Source organism: Equus przewalskii, chromosome 3 (assembly GCF_037783145.1).
Source record: "Equus przewalskii isolate Varuska chromosome 3, EquPr2, whole genome shotgun sequence".
Taxonomy (NCBI): domain Eukaryota; kingdom Metazoa; phylum Chordata; class Mammalia; order Perissodactyla; family Equidae; genus Equus; species Equus przewalskii.
The window spans coordinates 3,476,135-3,499,481 of record NC_091833.1 but is presented as its reverse complement, the minus strand read 5'-3'; the positions used below and the strand labels follow the sequence as shown (position 1 = coordinate 3,499,481).

Below are 23,347 nucleotides of genomic sequence, written 5' to 3'. Positions count from 1 at the left end.
CCCACTCCCCGTTGGGAACTGGCAGGCTAAATTCTTAGGGCCATTCAATGCACTCGGGGCGTGAGGGGGTGTGCAGAAAAGCAACATTTGAATGAACACCCTCTCTCAAGGCCTGGATTTTTCCTCTGGGAGCCAATGACTGCAGAGGGAACAATCTTATTAAGATCCCTATTAGCCGGAATAAAAGCAACGCAGGGAACGCTCCTCAGCCCAGCTAAGGATCCAACTTTTCCGGGAGACCGGGGAGAGCAAGGGGCAGGAGCGACGGGGCCGAGGCTGGAGGGCTGGGCGGCTGGAAGGTGACCACCATCCTGAAACCTGTAAATGCGCGGCGTGGAACAGAAAAGACGCCAAGAACACGAAGAACCGGGCGGCTGACCCAGCGCAGAACCAAACTCAGAAACACTGTCTTCCGCCCAGACTTCGCGATCTCCCCACAGATCGTTAATATGGCAATAAAGAAAACAAGAAGGAAAAGAAAGAGTACCTTATGTGAACAGAGAGCACCTTTCAACTAAAGGACTCCCGGCTGTCGCGTAAAGCCATCCTCACCCCGGGAAGGGGAAACTGAAAGAAAAAGCAGAACGCGCCATTAACGCGGCCAGAGCCCCGAGCTCTTCCTGGACCGGAGCCGCCAACACCCCAAACCGCCCGGTCGATGCGCCCCCGGCACCGAGGTGACACACTGCGGCCGCGGCTCTTGACGCCATCCCGGGCCGTCGGCGGCCGGCCAGCGGCCCGTGCCTCAGTTTCCCCAGCTGTAGGGGGCCGAGGAGAGACAGGGCTCTCTTCTGCGTCCCTCTTGCGCGCAGGTCCGGCGGCGGCGCCCCCGCTCCCCGACTCGGGAGCCCTCCGGGCAGGCCGGGGGTGGGGACGCCCGGGGGAAGCCCGGCTGACGTCAGCGGGCTCGGGCCCCGCGGGCCGGGCCGCCTTGGGGCCGGCGCAGCTAACGGGCCGGCGCTGAGGGCCCGGCGGCCGCGCCGCGGCTCCAGGCTCCAGGCTCCGAGGGCCGGGGTTGGGGGCGCCCGCGGAACCCGAGCCGCCGCCGGTCGCCGGCTGCGCCGCCCGCTCGCTCGCTCGCTCACCTCGGGGGCGGCCGTCGCCCCTTCCCGGCCTCGCTAGCCCGCGTCCGGCGCCCCACAACCTCCGCCCTACTACTTACCTCCGATGCGCGTTCCCCGCGCAGCCGAACCTGCTACCTGGGCCCGCCCCCACCTGCCCCGCCTCCGAGCCGCCCCGCGGGGAGGGAGGGAGCGTGGGCGGAGGGGCAACCCATCGAGCCACCCAATCGCAGCCCGAGCTGCGTTCCTGCGCACGCTCTGATTGGGCCGCCCTGTGACAGACCTTCCTCCAATGGCTGCCGGCCCGGAGCGGACTGAAGGGACTTTCCGCTCGGTCAAGCTCGGTCGAGCCAAAGGGAAAGCGGAGGGGCGGGGAGGCGGCGCGGGGGTGGGGGCGGAGAGCTCTGGCTGATTGGACGGCCGACTGCGGGGGCCGCGTACCATTGGTCGACGCCCGAGCGGGGCGGGGCGCTCGGTTGCTCGCCGCTGCGCCTCCGGGGCCGGGCTCAGCTCTCGGCTTAGCTGTCAAACCCGCGCAGACTGAGTTTGGGGCTGGGCTGGGGAGCAGTCCAGACTCGAGCTGGGAATAGGATTTCAGGATTCCATGAAAAAGCAAAGCTTTAGAATCAGACCTAAGTTTGAAGTCTTTGCGCTTCCAATTAGTAACCGCGTGACGTAGAGAACTCAGAACCACGCTGAGCCTCGATTTTGTCATCCGTAAAATGGAGATAATGGAATCACCTATCTTACAGGATTGTTGTGAAATACCGAGTGTAAGGCTCCTGACACACAGCAGCAGCACAGACGTGTTAAATCTCTTTCTCTTTCTCAGATCTGGCCTGGGAACCCTGCTGTTTCTGGCCCTCTGTTGCTTCCCATCCCGGTTCCGAGGGAGGTCTCCCTGGGGTGGTGAAGAAGGGATTTCAAAACACCGCCTCGTTCAGCTGTGCACCCCTGGCCACCAGCCAGAACTTGGGGTGTAGTTAAGGATCTTTCAATTAGAAGGGAGGTTTCTGATTCCCAAAAGTGCTCAAAATATTTAAGGAAGTGCTTTTTATAATCGGTCCCAGAGCCTTGCAGCATGCCTTGCTGCACTGGATACTCCCGTTAATTAATTCCTTCTCTTTTGACATTTTAAGTACCAATTATAGGAGAAGGTGATTAATACTGAGGGAGGAAGAGGGGTGTGTGTGTGTGTTTAATCACGAGAGGGAAAACTTCCCCAGTGGAAAGTGACATTTCCGAAGATCTGGGGAATTTAAACCAGTGAGTATGTAAAACACGACACGAGTGATTACTAACAGTGGTAGTAAACAGACCACCTCTCTCTATAAGCACCCAGAATGAAATGGACATCTTCTGAAAACCTCAGCCTCAATCCGCTCTTGTCCCTCCTTAGTCCATCCTTATCCCATTTCCCAAGCCTCCTGACCATACTGCAGTGGAAAGCAATAAAGTGGGCATCAGCAGGCGTGGCTGGCAGTGTGGCCTTGGGCAACACTGTCTCTTCGGGATCTGGATTCTCCAATAAAGTCAGTGGGACTCTGAGGTCACAGTCCGGCTGTCAAGGAGAAAAATTCAGCCTGAAACCTTTTTTTTCCTTAACGCACACAGTAAGGAGGAGGAATGAGAAGAACAGAGTGGGAGAGGAAGATTTTGAATCCTTTTAGACTAGGTCAGTACTCTCCTCTCTCTGGTTTGCCACACTCCTCACCATTCCCTATTTTATCCTCCTGGCCCACTTCTCTCATTTACATTGTCTACTGACCCCTGAAGGTATTTGAATTTGCCACCCTTGATCTAAAACAACTTTCTGTACTTTCTGATGATGACGTTTGGTGCTGCTGAGCGGTGATCAGATCCCTTGCTCAGTCCTCCTGTCACGCATTCCCTGATTCAGACAGTGTCAGGGCCTGACTTCATCCAAGAGATATTCTTCTAAGCCAGGCCTGATAAACAGGGCTTGTGTCAATCACCGTCTCCTATCAATTGGTAATGGCTGCCTAGAACACTGTGTTGAAAACAATTCTGAAGCTGTATTCAGGCTCACGGGGAAGAGAGATGTCTGCCAGGGGGTGCGATGGGGGAACAGTGTCATGGTGCTATTATTTGCAGTCCCTGATAAGCCAGCTTCTCATTTTACAGATCAGAGACTAAGGGCCAGACAGGCAAAATAACTTGTCCCCATTCACCCAGGAGATGAGCCGAGACCCTGATTCTCCTGATTTCAAGCCACGGCTCTTCAAATGGATTCTCCAAGTGAAACGCACATCCTCTCTGCCTTCCAAATCCTCCCTTCATTTAAGGCCCAGCCAAAGTCCACCCTCTTCCAAGGGGCTTTCCAGATGCTTCCAGGCCCCGCTGCTCACCTCTGTGTGCCCACCACTCCACAGCCTGTTCCACTCTGCCTGGCCCTGGGTTCACATGACCGGTGGTTGAGTTACTGAGCAGGTACCAGGAAACAGCAGCTATAAGACAGATGCCCCCTTGCCCTCTGGCAAGGAAGGCAGACCTTAAACAACTAATGACCCGATCCCCTGCTTAATTACTGAGGTTAGAGTTAGCCTCAGAAGGAGTGCTGTTCTGAGCACACACAGGGGGAGGCTGGGCACTCGGGGAGGCTGGGCACTCAGGGAGGCCTGTCTGAGGAAGTCACCTTTAAGAGGAGGTAGGAAAGGTGGCTGGTGGTCTAGGGTGAGGGGGAGCACTCCAGGCAGAGGGAACAGGAACATGCGTGACACGTTGAAGGAACTGAAAGAGGCAGAGCACAGAAAATGGGGGTGCAAAAGGGCCGGTCAGGCACAGCCTTGTGAGCCACGGCCAAGTGCTGGTCTTGATCCCAAGAGTGGTGAGAACCGTTTGAAGGATTGTAGGCAGGGTAGCTAATTGCAATTCTAAACCGTGTGGCATAGTTCTCTCATTGCAGAAGCAGGAGCCCAACCAAAAGCCATTGAATGGAATGGAGCTCTCTCCCCCAGGAGCTGGGAACCTCCTGGGAGCCTGTGGGGACCCACAACTTACACCTAGTCAGGACTCAACAAATCCTTCTCAGTAGCACTGGTCATGGTTATTAATCAGACCCTGCCCCCCGTTTCTCAAATGGCTACCACAGGCCCCCTCCTACTTCCCGCCTCACCAAATTCAGTTTATTTTATACCCTACTGCCTACTCAGCACCTCCACTGCACACAGCCAAAGTGGATTCCTGATATTCCCCACTCCCACTGCTGTCCTTCTGCCCTCCCCGTCTCAGTAAATGGCAACTTCCAGTTGGTCATCCAGTCTCCCATGCTTCCCACCATTTTCCCAGCACTCCTGAGAATGGGCACATTCCGAGTGAACTCTAAACCACGGGGCTAAGTGGCCAGCATCCCCGCAGGCCGGGGCACCATACCAGGGCTTTCTCCAGTCCAGCCCAGTGCATCAATCAATGGGTGAGTTGAGAGTCCTCTGTCTCCAGGGCGGGCTTATCTCTTAGTGAGGGAAAATTCCAGGTGCAACTGAACATTCTGTCTGGGAGCTTTGCCTCCAGCCACCTAAAAGCTCTTTTTGATAAGATAAAAGAGATTACCTTAATCATCTTTAAACTAATCCCACTGAACTATAAATCCATGCTCTCCTGTTTATTTGCTGTTATCAATGACAAATGATTTCTATGTGATTTGAAAAACACACACACACAGAAAAAGGGTCTAATGCTCTTCCTTGGGACCATTGCGCCACATCTGGAATCCCATTTTGGGCAGTAGATACGTTAGGAATGACCCCACATCCCAGGAAACCTTCCCCCCTTAGGAAGGAGATGATACCAGTGTCAGGAAAGAGATGATCCATTATTATAATCTGCCCCCTTTAAGTAGGGGCACCTACCATTCAGTCGACAAATATTTGGGCACCTACCATGCCCTAGGCACTGCGAGACCCTGAGGACACTGCAGTGAGCATGGCCTCTGTTCTCCTGGAGCTGACATTCTAGATGAAGGAAGAAACACATGTACATCACGTAGTGCATGCTGAGAAGAAAACATGAAGCAGGGCTGCGGAGAGGAGAGTGGTCGGGACTGCTATTTTAAGTAGATTGTTTGGGGAAGGACTCCGTCAATGAGGTGACATTTGAGCAAAGACCTGAAGGAAATGAGGAAGCCAGCCATACCGCTATCTAGAGAAGAGTGTTCCCATAAGAGGCAATAGGCGGGCGCAAAGGTCTGGAAGCAGCAGTGTGCTTGGCATTGTCAAGGAACAGCCAAGGAGCAGTGTGGCCAGACTGCAGAGAATGGGGGTGTGAGTGGCAAAGGGGAGGCCAGAGAAAACACAGGGGTGGTCCAGGCCTGCATGGAAGCTTGACTTTCACTGTGCGCCAGATGGGAAGTCCTGGAGAGCCTAGATCAGAGCAGTGGCTGATCTGATTTATGTTTTAACAGGCTCAGTCCAAGGGTCAAGGGCAGAAGCAGGGAGATCAGTCAGGATGCTGATGCAGTAATCCAGGCAGGGGTGGGCCCCAAAGGAGCCGCTTGCTTCCTGGGGGTGGGGGAGAGCAGGTGAGGAGGAGGGAGAGGTGGAACTGAAGGTGCCAAGAAAGAAGTTGCAAATGAAAAAGAGCTGCTGCCCTCCTGAGAGGAAGGATTTTCAGGGGAATTGATGGGGGAGGGGTGACGTTTAGGGGATTGGATTTGTGGATTTTTCTGGAAGCGATGATAGGTTGGGGTTAAATTTAGAGCAAAAAGAAAAACGGTATCTTGGGGAATCCCAAGACTTGGATTGCCAGTCTGCACAGCTGCTGTCTCTCCCCATGTAATTCTCCAAATGCTCAGACCAGTCCCCGATGTCCTTCATGTCCTTGCTGTTCACCTGTAACCTGCCACCCAGGCCCAAGGCCACGCACTCTCTCATGTGTGGGCATTCCAGAGTGTGTACCCTGACTTCTGTGTGCTTCACCCCCTGGGCTGCGCCAATCCCCTGAGTGGGGAGGGAGGCGGTAAGATGTGTTGGTGCAATAAGGAAATGATGCTGTAGTCTCAACTCAGCTTGCTCGGAATACGATTCACCTCCCACATTTCTGTGGGGTGTATTCATTTCAGCATCTGGTTTGGACGCTACGGGGGGAAAACACTCAGACTGACATTTTTTTTTCCTTCTAGGATGATGGTGAATGTAATCAAAGTATGAGGCTCTTTAAAAAATTCTTCTGCTCTGATACCTTTTTTCCTGCATATATTCTTAGCCACAAATCTAGGGTCTGTCTGCTCCCAGATAAGCCACTGGCCCTGAACACACACCTTCCAGAAAACCTCTCTATCAGAGAAGTTTAAGCTTAAGAGTCCTGGGTCACGGGCTACCTGCACAGGCCTAGAATGCTCTCAGTGGATCTGCTGGACTTCCCCAAGTTAGGAAACCTGTGTTCCTCACATATCAGAATCTCAGCAGCCCTCTCACCTGGGCCCTCTTGAACTATTTTCTCCATAATCTCCCCCTGGATTATGTCCTCCAAGCCCAAGGACCCCATTCCTCTTTCGATGCTGAGGACACCCATGCTATTGTATCCGGTGGTGACTTCTCATGGGCTCCAGACTCACACCATAACTTGTTAGTTCCACTTAGGTGTCTCAAGTTTGACAATCTTAAACAGAAGTCCCTCCCACTTCCAAACTAGTTTCCTCCCTGTCTTCTCCAGTCTCCCAGTTACTCAAGTCAGAAATCTAAGCGTCATCCTTGGTTCCTCCCTTTCCCTCCTCCGTCCCATCCAATCCATTTGTAAACCCTTGGGAATCTACCTCTAGACTGTCTCTGGAGTCTGTCTTTTTCTCTCCACCTCCACCGATGCCACCTTAGGCCACCAACTGCCTCTCACCTGCAGTAGCTCCTAGGTGGTCCTACGTGGTCTCCCTACTTTCTCTCCCCCTACCCCTACCCCTATGCATTCCAGTCCCTTCTCCACTCAGGACAAAAAAGATCTTCTTTAAATGTAATTGGGTTGCATCCCCCTTGCTTAGAACTCTCCAATGGCTTGCCATTATTTTAAGATCAAGAGCAAACTCTTGCCATGGCCAACTAGGCCCCTCGTGACTGGCCCCACCTACCTCTTCAGACCCATCTGGCAACACTCTCCCCTTAGCTCTCCTCAAACGCATTTGTTGGCTATGCTACCGTAACAAATTGCCACAAACTTGGTGGCTTAAAATGACCCAAATTTATTCTCTTACAGTCCTGGAGGCTAGAAGTCCAAAATGGGCTGGAACCAAGGTGGCAGCACGACTGCACTCCGTCCAGAGGTTCTAGGGGAAAACCTGTGTCCTCACCTTTTCCGACTTCTAGAGCTGCATTCCTTGGCCCATGGGCCCCTCGCTCTACCTTCAAAGCCCTCAGGGTAGCATCTCAGCCCAGTGGCCACATTACCTTCTTCTGTGTCAAATCTCCCTCTGCCTCTCTCTTATAAGGACGCTTGTGGTGGCATTTAGGGTCTATCCAGAGAATCTAGGATAATCTCCTCATCTCAAGATCGTTAACTTAATCACATCTTTAAAGTCCCTTTTGCCATATAAGGCAACATTCACAGGTTCCAGAGACTAGGCCCTGGATATCTTTGGACGCCGTTATCCAGCCTACCACACGCACCAGGCTCTTTCCTGTGACCGGTCCTCACACAGCTTCTTCCCCTCCCTGTCATTCTTCACACAGCCAGCCCCTTCTCATCCTTGAGAGCTCACCTGTCACCTCCTCACAGAACCTGTCTCTGACCAACCCTCAATCTGAAGGTCTCCCTCTCTCTTGATTTCCTTCTTAGCGTTTACCACAGTGGACCTTATTTCATATATTTTCCAGTTTACTTGTTCTCTGCCTGCCTCTCCCTCTCCCCTCACCATAAATGCCTTGAGCCCAGGGGCCGTGTCTGTTTTGTTCATCTACCGATTATCCTCACATAACTGGCTAACACAAGATTGCTGACTGAATTTAAGGAAGATGAATTTACAATCCGAGATGGTGCCATGCAAATAGGCTTCTGTGTTTACTCCTCACAGGAAGCCTCTCCGTCTTCCTCCTGATCTTCTCTATCGGGAGCAACGGTCTGCACAGAACCTCACACCACCAACAAAGAGACCGCATAGACACAGTCACACGCAGGAGCCCGGGGAGATGCCACGCCGTTTAGGGAGCCAGGCACACATGAAACCTTTCAAGGTAAGCAGCCACCTGAGCCGTTGCTCATTAAATGCAGCTAAGAATTATTTCAACAAGGCCTACACAGGAGGCTGCTTGCTGAGGAAAGCTTTCCCAAATCGTCTCCATCTTTCTGGTAAAAGACTCCTTGAGCCACTTGGAGAGTCAGGGGAGGCCCAGGGGCCTGTTCCCATTTACTGCAGCCTTTTGGCCTGGGCAACATGCGGCTCCAGCACAGCTCAAAACATCATGCTAAGTCAGACTTTTCTAAGCAGAAGCCAAACGTGTTCTGATTGCAAGCCTATTTCTAAGAACTGCTTTTGCCTTAAGCAATAAATTATCTGGTCGAAAACATCATTTTTCTCCCTTCAAGTAGAAAATTGTGCTCTAAGATTTGACACGTTTCAATAATATTTTAAAATGTTCGGTCACAATGAAGATAGCTTGGGTGACTCAGTGGTTTTCTCCTCTGTGATTATTTACAGCACAAAATTCATAGTCGTGTTTTTTATAAAAATATAATCTTGGGAGAATAAAACAGTGGTTTACAAACATTAACCAGTTTTCATGAATAATGTTTAAAATAATAACACTTGTACAGCATTTGACAGTTTACAAAGGCTTCAACATGCATCATTTTGAAAAATCCAGAAAAATAGTTGTTTTATAAAGGAGGGCCTTCAATTTGCCCCTGTAAACTTTTGATCCATAACTTTATATCCTAAAACATTCTGGCACAAATAAAACTGAAGTGTCTCTTATGAATATATTTTGAAATCTGCTGTCAGAGTTCAGCTCACAGGCATCCACCAGAGAGCTGGTGAAGCCATTCAAAATTCTGGCCCAGGGGCCAGCCCCGTGGCCAAGGGGTTAAGTTCGCGCACTCCGCTGCGGTGGCCCAGGGTTTTGCCAGTTCGGATCCTGGGCACGGACATGGCACCGCTCATCAGGCCATGCTAAGCCAGCGTCCCACATGCCACAACCAGAAGGACCTACAACTAGAATATATAACTATGTACTGCGGGACTTTGGAGAGAAGAAAAAGAAAAAAAAAATGAAGATTGGCAACAGATGTTAGCTCAGGTGCTAATGTTTAAAAAAAAAAAAGATTCTGACCCAGATTAATTTTGAACGCCTACATTTGGAGGGAAGTTGTTTCCAAAGGCTTATTGTAGTCATGCCAGTGAGTCGATTCTGACTCCTGGCGCCCCTCTGGACAGCACAGCAGAACCCTGCCCGGTCTTTCTACGCCATCCTCTCACCTTCCGGCGCCATATCAGAGTGGTCCACTGCCATTCACAGGGTTCTCATGGACAATTTTTTCAGAAGTGGTGTCCAGGTCCTTCTTCCTAGTCTGTCTTAGTCTGGAAGCTCCACTGAAACCTGTCCACTTGGATGACCCGGCTGGTATTTGAAATATCAGTGGCCCAGCTTTCAGCATCACAGCAACACGCAGCCACCACAGTGTGACAACCAACAGACAGATGGTGTGGTTCCCTGACTGGGAAACCCAGGCCACGGCAGTGAGAGCACCGAATCTTAACCACTAGACCACCAGGGTTGGCTTCCAAAGGCTTAACCAAAGAGTAATTGATTTTACTGGAAATAAAAGTCCACGTGTGATACCAGCTGTAGTGTGGTCATATTTTTCCTGCAAATCTAGACTATCTTGGGGAATAAATGGCTGCCGTGTGTCCCCTTCCAATAATGTCTTAAATACCAGGAAGGAAAGCAGGGTAAATTATAGCCCCTCCCACTCTGGGTAACAAGGGTAGGGGGTAGGGCGTGGCTATTAGGGAAATAACAAAGCCGAAGACACCAATATTTTGAATCCTCAACCACAGAGGAAGTGCCATGTGCGGGGTCCAGGATGAGTGGAGGAACCATATGTGGGGAACAGCTGCGAGGGATGACCATGAGTTGAGACATGGCAGAAAGTTTCTTCCTGAATCCCGCTTCCTTGTGAAGGAAGTAGGAAGGAGCCTCTCACGTGGAGCCAGGGCTCTACCCCAGGAGGTACTCAGTACCATGCGTGGCCCACGGACCCATGCCAGATCAGCAGGAGGCTAGCCCATGACGTAGCCAGGGCTGCCCCTCTGCTATTTCCCATGGATGGAATCTCGGGAAGAACTCGATGGCAAAGGTAGGCTGTGGAAAAGTCTATTCCGAAGGGCGCCGATGCTCCTTCCTCTGCCAGAACCGGCTGCTGCCAGATGGAATCCAGCCGCTGGGCTCCAAACCCCCGGCCTGCTTGCAAACAAAGTGAGAGGAACACTGGCCCAGAGACATCAAAGCAGGAGTCTGGCGTCCCTGTGGCTGAGCTTCTCAATTTCCTCCGGAGAGAAAGTGTTTCCTCGGAGCCTAAAGGGAATGAAGCAAAGAGCTGGGAGTGAGGGCAGAATCAGAGCAGCGCTTTCAAATGGACGCCGCTGCTTTCTAAACCCGTGCCTGGACGGCTGGACCCTGGGCCCAGCTGCGGCCCTCCTGCAAGGGAAGTCTGTGCTCATTTTACCCTCTGCCGGCTGGGGCGGCTCATGAATCATCGTGCAGGATGAAACAAGGCTCCCTGACTCGGCACAAAGAGTCCACAGTGGCCCAGTCGGCCCCGACTCCCCAAGGCCGGTGATTCTTTTTCAGGCAACAGCAGAATCTGTCAAGAATGCAATGAGCAAGTCCTGATGCCTCCCAAGCTCCACCAACAGGCAGCAAATAACATCAGAACCCTTAAAATATCAACCCGATGCTGGCTTCCTCCGCCCGGATACAGAAGGTGACATTCCTCAGGACTGTGCAATGGATTTAAAAAAATATCCTGACTCTGCCCAGGACCTGAGGATCTCACAGGGTACAGGGATTACACAACTGTACAGAGAAACATCTCTCCATCACAGGACAGATTTTTAGAAGTCTTTATTTTTGACTTCATCATTTGATATCTACCTATTTGATATCTGCTGCCTTGATATGCTTTCTGAGGGAGGGACAAGTCTGCGTATTTATAGCAGGGGACGCAAGCTTCCAGGGATGAGGCAGGTCAGAGACAGCAGCCAACGGGACCTGGACCAAAACAATCAGCTGGGCAGGTCTGTGGTCAGCCTGAGCCGGTTTGCCCAGCTCAGCGGAGTCAGGCCTTCCTCTACTTAATTACTGGCATTTTGAATGGTGGTCCAGAGTTGCCAGTTTTTCTGAGAAAATCCTAAAATATAGATTTTTATAGGGAATCTCCCAGTTTTAAAATACTGCTTTCTAGCCCAGTGCCTGAAACACATATAGTGACATTCACTCATACCATGTTAAACCAACGGAAAAATTTCTACTTATCATCTGAGTGATGGAAAGAAGGAGGATAAATCTTTGAAGTTGTGACTCAAAGCTTTTTTCAAATACACGAAGGAATATGGCTTTTAATTATAAAGATTTGGGAACACTGTGCAACCGTTTCCACCGTGTCGCCTCCATCCAGAACTGCAGACGGTCTGACACAACAGCCTCGACCCGTGAAGGTGGATGTAATGCCCAGGAGGGCAGGAGCTGAGTTTTCTCTGTTTCACTCCTCAACCACATCCCTCTTCCCACACTATTGACTAGAACAGAGATGTTTCTGAATTCATGATTTGAAAATAAAAGAATTGGTCCCTGCTTAGAGATGTGAAGACAGCTTTCCCAGACAGAGAACAAGATCCATCACATGCAGAAAACCACGGAATGTCAGAGCTGGAAGGGGTCTTAGAAATGCTCAACTTCCTCTCTCTCCTCACCCCACTTTACAGATGGGAAAACTGAGGCTCACAGAAGTAAAGAGGCCTGCCCAGGGCCCTTACCAGACTTCCAGGATGGTGTCATTCCGTTCAAGGGTCTGTAGGAGGGCTTCTGCCCCTCGGTAGGTGATACAGTTGTTGGACAGCCTGGAGAGGAAGATGGAATGGTGAGCCTCAAGGATGCTCACTTCTCCTCTTGAGCCTGTCCAATTAAAGGAGGCTTTGGGAGTTGACTGGCCCACTGCACGCCACCTGCCCCCCGGCCTGCCCCTCTCCTGTCCGAGATTCCCAATGAGCTCGTCCACAAGGCTCAATGCCTAAGATGAAATGCACCCCTCTCTCCTCCATTCACCAGATGTGTTTCTCTAATTCAGTAGCTATTCCCTTGGGAAGATGTTATACAGCATGGCGGGCAAGGACAGGCATTTTACTTCCTGGGTGCCAGATGTCCTGCGTTCAGATCCTGCTTATACCACTTCCTTGTTGATCTCAAGCAAATTAGTCCCAATTTCCTCATCTGTAAAATGGACCTGAAAGGGTACCCACGTCATGGAGTATAAGAATTAAAGAATGGCCTATTCGAAAGCACTTGACGCTGTACTTTGATAGAAAACAGTCCACGATCAGTAACATTTTCATCTGGGAGGCCTTCGGGGCACAGATTAGGGAGAATATGAAGTTGGGATGGGAGGGAGATGGCACACTGTCACGGGCAGCAGCAGAAGAGCCGCAGTTCCCCATGCTGTTCTTTGGCTCAGAGCGTGGGCTTCTAGATAATCCCTACCCCCTGCCTTCCACCTCCACAATTCCAGGAACTTCTCCAAAGCTGACCACAAAGCAATGCCGACAATAACAACAGCCAATATTTGTTGAGTTCTTACTACGTGCCAGCTCATCACCTACGTCACCTCGGTGCACGCGCACAGCCCTGGGAGGAGGGTCCCATTAGAATCCCCATTTACACTCAAGGCAACTGAGGCATAAGTCCAAGGAGAAGCACACGTAACGGGGGGCTCGGGTGCAGACCCAGGCCGCCAGGATCCAGAGCCTGCTTCATAACCAATGCTTGGCAATGACTATGCCTGGAAAAAGAAGCACGTAGGCATCTTTTTTTTTTTCTTTTTTAAGATATATGAGGAGCTCGATTTTTATGGGGAAACAGTGGGGGATGATATAGTTCAGTGATGCTGAAATATAAGACTCTCAAGAAGGCAGCGTGGGACAACTCCTGCTGCCACTGCCTGGCAACCATGGGGGTCGGGTGCGGTAAATCTGTGACAATGAAGGAGGACAAATTCACCATGTCCACGCCTGGTCAATAATAAACCAGTATTGCCAAAGGCCCCCTGTGTACCAAGCCTGGCATCCCAGCTCAGACAAATCCCGGCCTCCCCCGGGCCTCTCGGCCCACTGTCACCCATGTGATGACTGGAAGTGTTTTCCCCAAACATTTGGCAACTTCCTAGGCCCTGCAAAGCAGCACAAACAAGTGTTGCCAGAGTGGATGGCAGGCTGGCAGCAAAGCAGATGCTCTCCCAGAGGCAGTTGTCTGCCTGCCTCTGAAGGAGGGTGTTTTCCTTGGGCCATATTTGCCAGGGCAAATGCCAGCCTCCTCTAGCAAAAGGAGCCATCTGATGATGCTATGATGTCTCTGTGAAATGGGACCTCTGGCACCGTGGCTGGTGTGGTGCCAGCCTCAAAGAGCATTGACACAAGCCTGTGAGGGTTACTAGCTGGTTTCCTGCTCACATCAGCCATCCCTCTCCTCGTGGAATGGGTCCCTGCCCGCTGAGTCCCCCACCAGTGGTCCCGGATCACTTCCTCACCAACACTGCCACTGTCCAGCCCTGCAGCCCCTGGGCCCACAGGACCTTCACGAGCTCCTGCCCCCTCCCACCAGCTTTCTCCACTGCCATCCGCCAGAGCCAAGTCTCCGCCTTCTCTCCTTTGGAAGACAGAGGGAGCCTTCTGACTGGTCTTCCTGCTTCCGTCTTGCCCCTCTTCCACCTGTTCTGCACAAAGCAGCAAGGAAGATCTTGTGATGCAAATCAGATCATGTCACTGCCCTCATTAAAACCCTCCAAAGGCTTCTCAATGCCCTTAGAATAGACCTGAAATCCTTTCCAAGGCTCTGAGGCCCATGTGGCCTGTCCCCCGCCTCTGCCCCATTCCACTCTCCACTACAGTCCAACTACACAGGCCCTCCTTCTGTTCTCAAAACCTCCAAACTCGTTTCTGCCATAGGGCCTCTGCATGTGCTGCTCTGTGCAGCAGGAATGCGCTTCCCTGAGACTTCAGCAGGGCAGAAACCTTCCTGTCATTCAGTTTCCAAAGCAAATGCCACCTTCTCAGAGAGGCCTGCCCAAGCAGCAGCCAGCCCACCCTCTCCAGTCCTCCTTGTCACACCTTCTCAAATTCTCTGTAGAGCCCTTATTACAGCTTAATGACGGGGACATGTTCTGAGAAATGTGTTGTTAGGTGATTTCATCATTGTGCAAACATCATAGAGTGCACTTACACAAACCTAGATGGTATAGCCTATTACATACCCAGGCTATATGGTACTAATCTTATGGGACCACCATCGTATATGTGGTCCGTTGTTGACCAAAACATTGTTGCACGACGCATGACTTACTAACAGAAATTACCTATGTATTTGTTTACTTGTTCATTATCTGTATCTCATTAGAATTCAAGAGCTATGAGAGGAGGGGCCTGCTCTGTCTTTTCTACCACTCTATCCAGGTGCCTCAGTCAGTGCCTGGCACAAAGTGGGTGCTCCAGGAACATTTCTTGTATCAATACACAAATGGATGAATGTATGTATGAGCGCATGACAAACGAATGAATGCACACGTGAATAAATGCAAGCACTCCTGCATAGCACAACAGGAACCACTGGAGATGACCAGAAGAGGAGCTCTTTTTCCCGAGCCAGAGAGGCCCCTGGAGTGGGGAGGGGCTCTTCTGCAAGCCCTGTAGCAGAGGGGGTCCGTAACCTGTACACATTCGCTCAGCTTGCACCTCCAACTCCGAGAGCCGCTTGCTGGGAAAACTTCTACTCTCTGCCTGAGACCCTTCTACGGACCCCGGGAGCATGCTCAGCCATGCACAGGGCAAACCGGAAGTGCTGGAAAATTGACAACCCCACAAGCATACTTCAACATGCGAAGGACAGGCAGTGGGTGGATAAACACCCTGCTGGGCCGGGGCGCCTGTGCTTCCCCAGCAGGACGAGTCCATTGCCCTCAGTGACAACTGGCTTGATGACACCCGCTTTCTTGGTTCCCTTCCCTTCCCCGCCTCATTTGACTAGTCTCTCACCAGTGTCGGCTGGAATCACCTTCGAAGGAAACAACTTGCACTGGCGTCCCTGCCTGCGCTTGGGGAACCCAGACAACACCAGCTGTTTTCCACCAGGCCACCGTGTGTGAGCTGGCAGGCTGGGGAGCTGCCCAGATCTCTGATGCAGAAACCCCCCTCCCAAGGCCAGTCAGCACTGTCCCGGCTCCTGCTTACGGTTCCTTACTTCAGGACCTTCAAACTTGAATTTCTCTGAAGTCCTTCAGCGAGGGAACACACACCTTCATCCTGGAGATGGTTCTCCTCCAGACTGGCAAAAACAAGAGAGAAAGCCCAATGGATATGGGAATGTCCACTATAAAAGGTGATGTCAATCAAGATGAACCCACGTACCCCCCATTTGGAAAATCCCACATCTGAAACCCTACATTTACAAATAAAGTGAGAACAGACAAAAGACGGTGTCAGGGTTCTCAATTCCAGGGACATCTTTGGGAAAGAATTTGCCCCAGGGCTCCATTGCATAAGAAGTTCCCTCATGTCCCCGTGACTCGGTATCCATTTTCCCTTTCTTTCTTATTAATAGAAGCCTAATTTTGTTTGGGGCAGCCGTGTGCTTGGTGAAAAACTACATTTCCCACTCTCCCCTGTAGCCAGGGTTGGCCAAGCGACACCCACATCCATTAACACAAAGGGGAAGCTGACGGATGGGGCTCCAGCAACTGCCCTTTAAGTGAGAGAGAGCCAGCTGGCCTGTGCCTTTTGCCCTTTCTGGATATACAGACTAAATCCTGGAATATAGAAGTAGTGTTGCAAGTGCAGCAGCCACCTTGTGATCATGAGGCAACCAACCATGAGGATGAAGCCACAGACTGAGGATGTGATGGCACAGAGAGAGAGAGTCCAGACCCCTGCTGGCCTTGTGTAGCCATCACACTGGCCCTAGGCTGCCTACCTCCAGACTGCCTGTACATGCAACTAAATCCTGACTGGCTTAAGCCACTGTAGACAGAGGTTCCGTTACATGCAGCCCACTCTAGTCATAGCTGAGACGCTCACAGCAGGGTACTCCTCTAACAAGAAATTCAGGTGGCAAAATCCAGTTAGGATCCAATCAACGGTCAAAGCGGAGCTAGTGAGCTCTGCCCACAGCCAAGGCCCGTGGACAACACCATCGGTGACAGTGCTCATAGGTTTCAGGGCCCTTCTGCTTTCCGAAAAACTCAGCATTTTATCTCCCTGATATAATTTGGAACTGCCAAGAACATGTCACAAGAAGACTAGATTAGAGGCATCGGAAGCGTGGAAAACTTGGAATAAGTTTTGGGTCAACAGTGTAAATAGGACTCGTGGTTCATCTTTTAGCTTCCCCCAAGCTCCACTCCACCTTGCAAGGTGACCCTGACTCTAATCCCCACTGTTCTTTGGCCATCCTCTTCACTCTGAAATAGTAAAACACTACTAGCAGTCATGGTACTAGTAGTAGCTGTAGTAGCAACAGCAGCAGCAATAGTAGGAGTAATACCGTGTACAGTACTATTAATACTGTAGTACTAATACTGTAGTAATACGACTAATGCTGTAGTCATACCGTGTACAGTACTGTTAATACTGTAGTACTAATACTGTAGTAATACAACTAATGCTGTAGTCATGCCGTGTACTGTACTATTAATACTGTAGTACCAATACTGTAGTAACACAACTAATGCAGTAGTCATACTATTACAATTTAACATTTATGGAGTGCTTACTCATACGCCAGGCACTATATTAAGCTCTTTACACTCATTACCTCATTTAATTTCCACAGAAGTGTGTTATAGTTGGAAGCATTCATACCCTCATCTTGCAGGAAAGAAACCTGAGATTCAGATTGTTATTTAACTTGCCCAAGATCACAGCAGGCCTTGAAGCTCAGCCTGCTTGATTCGAGAGTCTTTGCTCTCAACCGTTATGCCACACGGAAGCAGTAAACAAACCAACAAACTAATACACAGAATTAAATCAAAAGAGTTACCGCCTATATGTCAAGCTCCAGAATCTTCGTGCCACTCAGGACACAGACAGACAAGCTTAATCACCCACCTGCTCCATCACCCGCCCTTGTCTTATCCACACAACTGCTCCCGCGATGAGGCCAGGGGAGGAGGAAAGGCTCTTATCTGCCTCCCAGAGAAGGGGTTCCCCCAAACTCACCAGAGTTCTTCCAGCGCCACGTTCTTTTCCAACATCACTGCTAAGGCTTGGGCACCCGCACTGCCGATGCTGTTCCCCACCAGGCTGGATGTAACCAAGGAACAAAAATGTGCCAGAGCAGGGAGGGACCTCAGAGACAAGCTGACCCACGAAGCACAAAATGCGCGGCACACAGCCCCACGTCCTCAGCTGCTCCACTTCAGACATCACTAATTGATTACAGTGCTCTTTGTCATTAAGCCCAGAAGCAGCTTAGCATCCTTCCCAACATGGTGTACTGGGCAGCCACCTCTGATGGACTGGAGTTGGTCACTGAGATAAAATGTATCTGATCCAGCCCAAGATCTGCAATTTACAGATAGGGAACCAAGACTCTTGAGAGCTGAAGGGACATCATCTCCAAAGTCACCCACAAAGACTCAAGTGTCCTGACTCCAATTCCAAAGACATGGTCGTTCTTTCTCACCTCACTGCCTAACACAGAGGGTAAAACTGAACTTCAAGGACCTTCGAAACTGGCCCAAGCTCCTCAAGCCCCTCCCTCCTCATGCTGGCTCCCCCATGACAATTACAGGACAGACACTGACGCTTACCTGAGCCACTTCAAGCTGGGGTGATTACCCAAGGCTTCAGCCAAGGCTTGGGCTCCCTTATCACCCACCTTGTTGCCCCAGAACCTGAAAAGGCCAACGGAGTCAACAGAGAGCATCCGTGAGCACATGTTCTAGACAGGCGCTAACAATGTCCTTCCTCTCTAGGGTCCCAGTCAGAGGGGCAGGACCACTCGATTCCAGACAGGTCTCAATGGGGCTCCTAGGTCCCAGCAAAGTAGACCTGCCTCCTTTTTTTCGGAGGGATGGCCAAATTTCACGCAGATGTTTTTAACTGCTTTAAATTAGATTTACAGAATAGTAGAGGCCCACCCAGCACAAACCCTCAGGGACGGGGACCTCACTCTCCGTGGCAATTCACATGGTTGTGACATTCTTCCTCACATTTAGGTCAGATCGGCTTCCTGGTAACTGCCACCCACAAATCCTTAACTACCCTCTGGGACCACCCGGAAGTCTAACTCTTCTCCCACGGCCGGCTCTTTACTGCTTGCTCTTTCTTAACATCCCCAGTTCCTGCGTGGTATCCAGCTCCTTCACCCTGGAGGTCATCCTCCTCCGACCTACTGTAATTTGGAAACATCCCTTTTCAGAGGGGGAGCCCAGTTCACACCGTGGGACCAGCTATTTTCCATATGGGAAGTTAGCCTGCACAGGTATGCGCACGAGCGAGCGAGAGAGCTGACCCAGGACGTTCCCTGCACTCCCATCCATCAGGCAAATATTTACTGAGCTCTGTGCTCCAGGGACATGATGCCGTAACAGCAAACAACGTCCTAAGTGTGCACCAACAGGGGACCAGTTAAATAGATTACGACATCCAACCAGTGGAACACTAAGCAGCTAGTCTTTGAAAAATGAGGTCATATGGTGTGAAAAGATGTCTATATATTGTTAAGAAAAAAATTGCAAGTTACAGAACAGTTTGTATCACATGATAGTGTTTGGGGTTTTAGCACAGTGCCTGGCCCAGACAGGGGCCTTGATAAATACTAAGGATAAAGACCCAGGTCTGCCAGATGTGACCTCAAGCAGGAAAGTGCTCAGTGAGGCTGTGGCCCACCTCGTTCTAGACTCTGCTGCTACCAGTGCAGCTGGGAAAAGGTGTTGATCTCTCCAGCAACACTCTCCTGGCTCAAACTCAGCTTGTGGGCAACTTCCCTGCCTGTGAAATGGGCTGGAACACCTGGGCCATATGGTTATTCTGTCTTCCTGGAGTCTCGGGTTCTGAAACCCCCAGTTCTTGTCAAATGGATCCCAGTTCACACGAGGGCAAGACTGGACAGGAGAGGGGCTGCAGGAGGCAGCATGGGAGGCACCCTGGCGAGCAGTTGCTCTGGCCAGCAAACAGAGGAAGCCCCACTCTGGGGCCCTGCGGTCTGCCGGACTACCCTCCCACCTGTGTCTGACTCCCCTCCTCTCCCTGTCAGGCCCTGCAGCAAGCAAGAGCTCGGAAGGGGCTGGTAAAGCCCCCTCCCATCCTGGCTCCAGTCTCCAGCCTTCCCCACTTCCACCTCTTCCCTCCTGTCTCACCCCTGGCTGCACAGCCTCTGGGAGCTTTTCAAAGTTACTGATTCCTGGGCCTTGCATTTCATTTATTTCATCTGGGGTGGGGCCCAGGCAAAGGCATTCTTCAGAAGTTCCCAAGTGGCTAGAACGCACAGAAAAAGGTGAGAATCACAGCGCCAGCACCCCGAGGACCAGACGCTTCCTGCCACTGCGTGGGCACTGCCCTCCCCCAACCCAGACATCCTGAACTTCCTGTTTATCGAGTGACAAGCAAGCACCGAGGGAGCCAAGGGCCACCCACTCTCTCCCTGCCTCGCCCTCCTCACTGCAGCCCGGGCTGCCTCTGGGGCCCTCTGGCGGAAGGGTTTCACCTGCCCCTACATCGTCACAAGCGCCAAGCCCCTCTGTGCGGCCCCTTTGCCCGGAATCCAACCTACCCCAGGAACTGCAGGGAGGTGTTGGCTCTGAGCCCCTGGGCCAGCACCACGGCTCCCGCGGCAGTGATGTGGTTATTCCCCAGCCTGGAAGGGAAGACAGAGGAGGCTGAGAAAGGGGGCAGGACATGAGGACCATCAGTGCTCTCAAGGCCTGGGCTGGTGGGGAAGGTGTGGCCTGGTCAGAGAAACATGGAACAAAGCTTGGAGGCCCTCTCTGGGACACAGGAGCCATCCGCTCCTCTCACGCTGCCCAGCAGACACAGTGTGTGCTGCTTGTGCTGGGGGCTGCGGGGAGCCTACGCACTGGCTCCCGCGACTTCGTGTTCCACAGCAGAGGGAAAGGAGTGGGGGAGCCTGTTTTGCAAAGCAGTGCGACCAGTAGAGCAGGAGGCACAGTGGGCAGCTGTCCCGGGAGGCAGTTCCCCCGGGGGAGCACGAGTGACTCACTGTCACATCTTTTCCTGTCTCAGCGTCCGCTGGTCTGTTGGCACTAGACTCCTGCATGCCCCCTGCAGCGTTTCAGGATCCACTGCCACTGTAGGTAGCATTTACCTGTTCTGAAAGAGCCTGGGGCAGGCCCAGGGGCTCAGAGACAGGCAGGGATCCTCCTGAGCCTTCCGGCGGGGGGTGGGGAGGGGGTTTCAGCAAAATCCAGACACCTCAGAGAGCTTCGGAGAGATCCCCAGAACTCTCACCCACAAACTCAGGCTTCCTGGAATAATAACACGCCTTCATCTTTTCAAAGAATTTTCACATCCTTTAAGCCACTCCCACTCACTACACTCCTACAGGGCAGCATTATCATCCCCTTCCAGAAGGGGTGTGTCAGCCCCTCAGACCTCCAGCTTTCGTGACTGCAGTGCTGGGAATTTCACTGCCACCTCTGCACCAGGGCCTGCCTCCCACAGCCTGCCCCCAGCCAGTGCCAGGAGACAGGCGATGCCTCCGCCGGGCAGACTCGCTGGAGGCCTCCCCAGCAACCTTCCATACTCTCTCAGAAAGGCAGGGAAGTCTCAGATGCTCCCTTCCTCTCTCCCTCGCTCAGGGTCAGCCCTGCGCAGCAATCTGATGACTCTCCCCACCTCTGCGGCTCCCTTCCCTGTTTCCCCTCACAGGCATTTTCCCAATAAATGTGTTACACATCGAAGGCCTCCTTGGGAGGCTGGACTAAATAGGATAAACACACTGAGAACGTATGTGACTCACTCTCGCTCTCTCAGCCACTGAGCTCACCCTGTAACGCACCCACTATATTGTGTATACGTAGAGTAACTGGCTTAATCATCACAACAACCTGTGAGGTAGCTACCACTAGTCTCCATTTTACAGAAGGGAAAACAGAGGCACAGAGACATTGGGCTGACCCGAGGTCACACAGCTAATGAGGATTCAAACCTTGCTCCATCTGGCTCCAGAGCCCCATGCTCTCAACCACGATGCTCTCTTAGCCAAAACCCCAGGCCTCGAATTCCCAGTGCAGCACCTTCCCGCTGCCCACAGCCCTCCCAGGGGGCTGGGCTAGCCCAGGTCTGGCCACAGCCACTCTCAGGTCTGCGAGTCTGGGGGAGCCGGTGGTGGCGGCAGAAGAGAGTCCTTGGTTAGAATGGCACCTCTGGCACTGGCCTTAGCAGCCCCGCCTGAGACGGAGCTACGTGGTCAACAATTTAAAAATGGCGGTTCCCATGCCCAAACCCAGCCCCGTGGGTAGAAAGAATGGATGGAAGCAGCTCGTCACTTTGTCTTCTTTTACTGCCTCGTGAATCCAGGAGGCAAGAATATCCCAGAGAGAAAGAGAAGCCAGGCCAACGTGGAGACCCGCTGGAGCAGGGATGCAATGGTGTCAGACAGGAGAGAGGCTCCCGCTGAGGCCAGGAGAGTGAGGAGGAGCGGAAGCACAGACTTCCCAGGCTGCGTGGAACCCCGCACCCGCCAGCAGTGATGGGGCCTCCTGAGAGCTCTTCGGCCACTGCTGTCACAGCTGAGGTGGCAAGTGTCTGGCGTGTACCTCCCCCCGCAGCACGGGCTCCATGGACACCAGGGAAGCCCAGAGAGTTTGTGATACTCCTAGACACAGGGAAGGAAAAGGGCCTAGAACCCTCTTCAGCCCTGGAGACTAAAGGTCAAAGGGCAGGGAGCCCTCAGCAGAGCGCTCCGGGAGTTTGCTGGGGAGTCATAGCATTGCAAACCCTGCTCAAAAGGAGACCCCACCAGTATCCAGCTGGGAGAGCAGGAGCCAGCAGTGGCAAGCCAGGGCCCAGAGCAGAGCGACTGCTTGGCTGTGGGAAACAATCTCGGGAGCAGGGAAGCCCTGGGCTCACCTGAGGGCCAGGAAGTTCTGCTTGCACATAAGGAGCCTGGCCATGGAGTGTGCACAGCCATCCGTCAGCTTGTTGTTGAACAGACTAGAAAGTTCCATGAAAGAGGAGACATGGAGATAGCATGGACAAGGAGAGTGACCACCCAAACCCCTGGTAGCCTGTTCCCTCAGGACAGGAGTCAGCCGGCACCCTCCAGCCCTCCAGCCTCCCGAATGCCCCACCCCAGGAGGCACGGCCGAGAGTGAGGCTGGGGACACTGGGCCCCAGGTCCATGGCCAGCCTGACTTACGCTAACTTCTGCAGCTGCTCGCAGTGAAGGGCACGTTCGATGAGCTGGCAGATGCCTCGGTCTGAGATGTTATTATCTCGCAAGCTAAAAGAGACAAAATAAATAAATTTGAAAACGAGCTGATGAGATCCTGAACAAAACCCCAAAAGAGACTTTTACTCGTCTGCAAAGTGCCAGCATCTGTGCTTCTGGGAAACACCACAAAGACGGAGCACCCCAGCAAAGGGGAGACTCCCTCCACCCCTGGCAGGGTACTGACATCACACACTACACGGGGGACGGCTCAGGAAGTGGGGACCCAGAGCCCTGCTGACAGACACGGAACCCCCGGGAGTCAGCGCCCCAATCCGAGGCAGTTTCCAGCTCTGCAAAGTGGACACGAGAATCACAGCTGCCTCGCAGAAGGTTCTGAGGTGGGAAGCACCTGATGCCCATGAAGGTGCCAGGGAACCAGGCAGGGGACCCCTGGGGGCAGTGGTGGTGACCGCTGTCCAGGCGAGCACATGGCAGACCAGCTAGAGGAGAGCAGCCAAAACTGGAAAACCAGCATGCAAGCTGCGGCTAGTGAGGCCCCACTGACCAGCCCTTCACTCCAATGACATCACTCTTGCAGGCCAGATCCCGCCCAGCAGGTCCCCTCTGATGCTCCTCTTGGGGCAGCGTTCCTAAAACTCACCCAATGACAAGATTGTCTGAAAGTGCCCC

General features: G+C 52.4%; 2 protein-coding genes across 29 annotated transcripts in view; both read right to left on the bottom strand.

Moving 5' to 3' along the window:
• CYLD (CYLD lysine 63 deubiquitinase) overlaps nt 1–1,269 on the bottom strand; it is a 70,737-nt gene extending 69,468 nt beyond the window's left edge. For 3 of the 11 annotated variants that reach the window (XM_070611870.1, XM_070611878.1, XM_070611876.1), the window contains exons 1-2: nt 1,086–1,171; nt 488–567 (exon numbers count right to left, since the gene is read on the bottom strand). The gene's annotated coding sequence lies outside the window, so the exon portion shown is untranslated. Of the gene's footprint in view, nt 1–487; nt 568–1,085 lie in introns of all 11 variants that reach the window. The other 8 variants (XM_070611872.1, XM_070611873.1, XM_070611874.1 and 5 more) reach the window with 7 other exon arrangements.
• A 7,448-nt stretch (nt 1,270–8,717) lies between these two features.
• Nucleotides 8,718–23,347, bottom strand: part of NOD2 (nucleotide binding oligomerization domain containing 2) — a 36,319-nt gene continuing 21,689 nt past the window's right edge. For 8 of the 18 annotated variants that reach the window (XM_070611868.1, XM_008528783.2, XM_070611857.1 and 5 more), the window contains 8 exons: nt 22,643–22,726; nt 22,354–22,437; nt 20,036–20,119; nt 18,072–18,155; nt 17,479–17,562; nt 15,506–15,589; nt 12,037–12,120; nt 8,718–10,576 (listed from right to left, as the gene is read on the bottom strand). In XM_070611868.1, coding sequence (XP_070467969.1) covers nt 10,504–10,576; nt 12,037–12,120; nt 15,506–15,589; nt 17,479–17,562; nt 18,072–18,155; nt 20,036–20,119; nt 22,354–22,437; nt 22,643–22,726 — 661 coding nt within the window. In that variant the 3' untranslated portion in view covers nt 8,718–10,503. Of the gene's footprint in view, nt 10,577–12,036; nt 12,121–15,495; nt 15,590–17,478; nt 17,824–18,071; nt 18,156–20,035; nt 20,120–22,353; nt 22,438–22,642; nt 22,727–23,347 lie in introns of all 18 variants that reach the window. The other 10 variants (XM_070611864.1, XM_070611865.1, XM_070611862.1 and 7 more) reach the window with 6 other exon arrangements.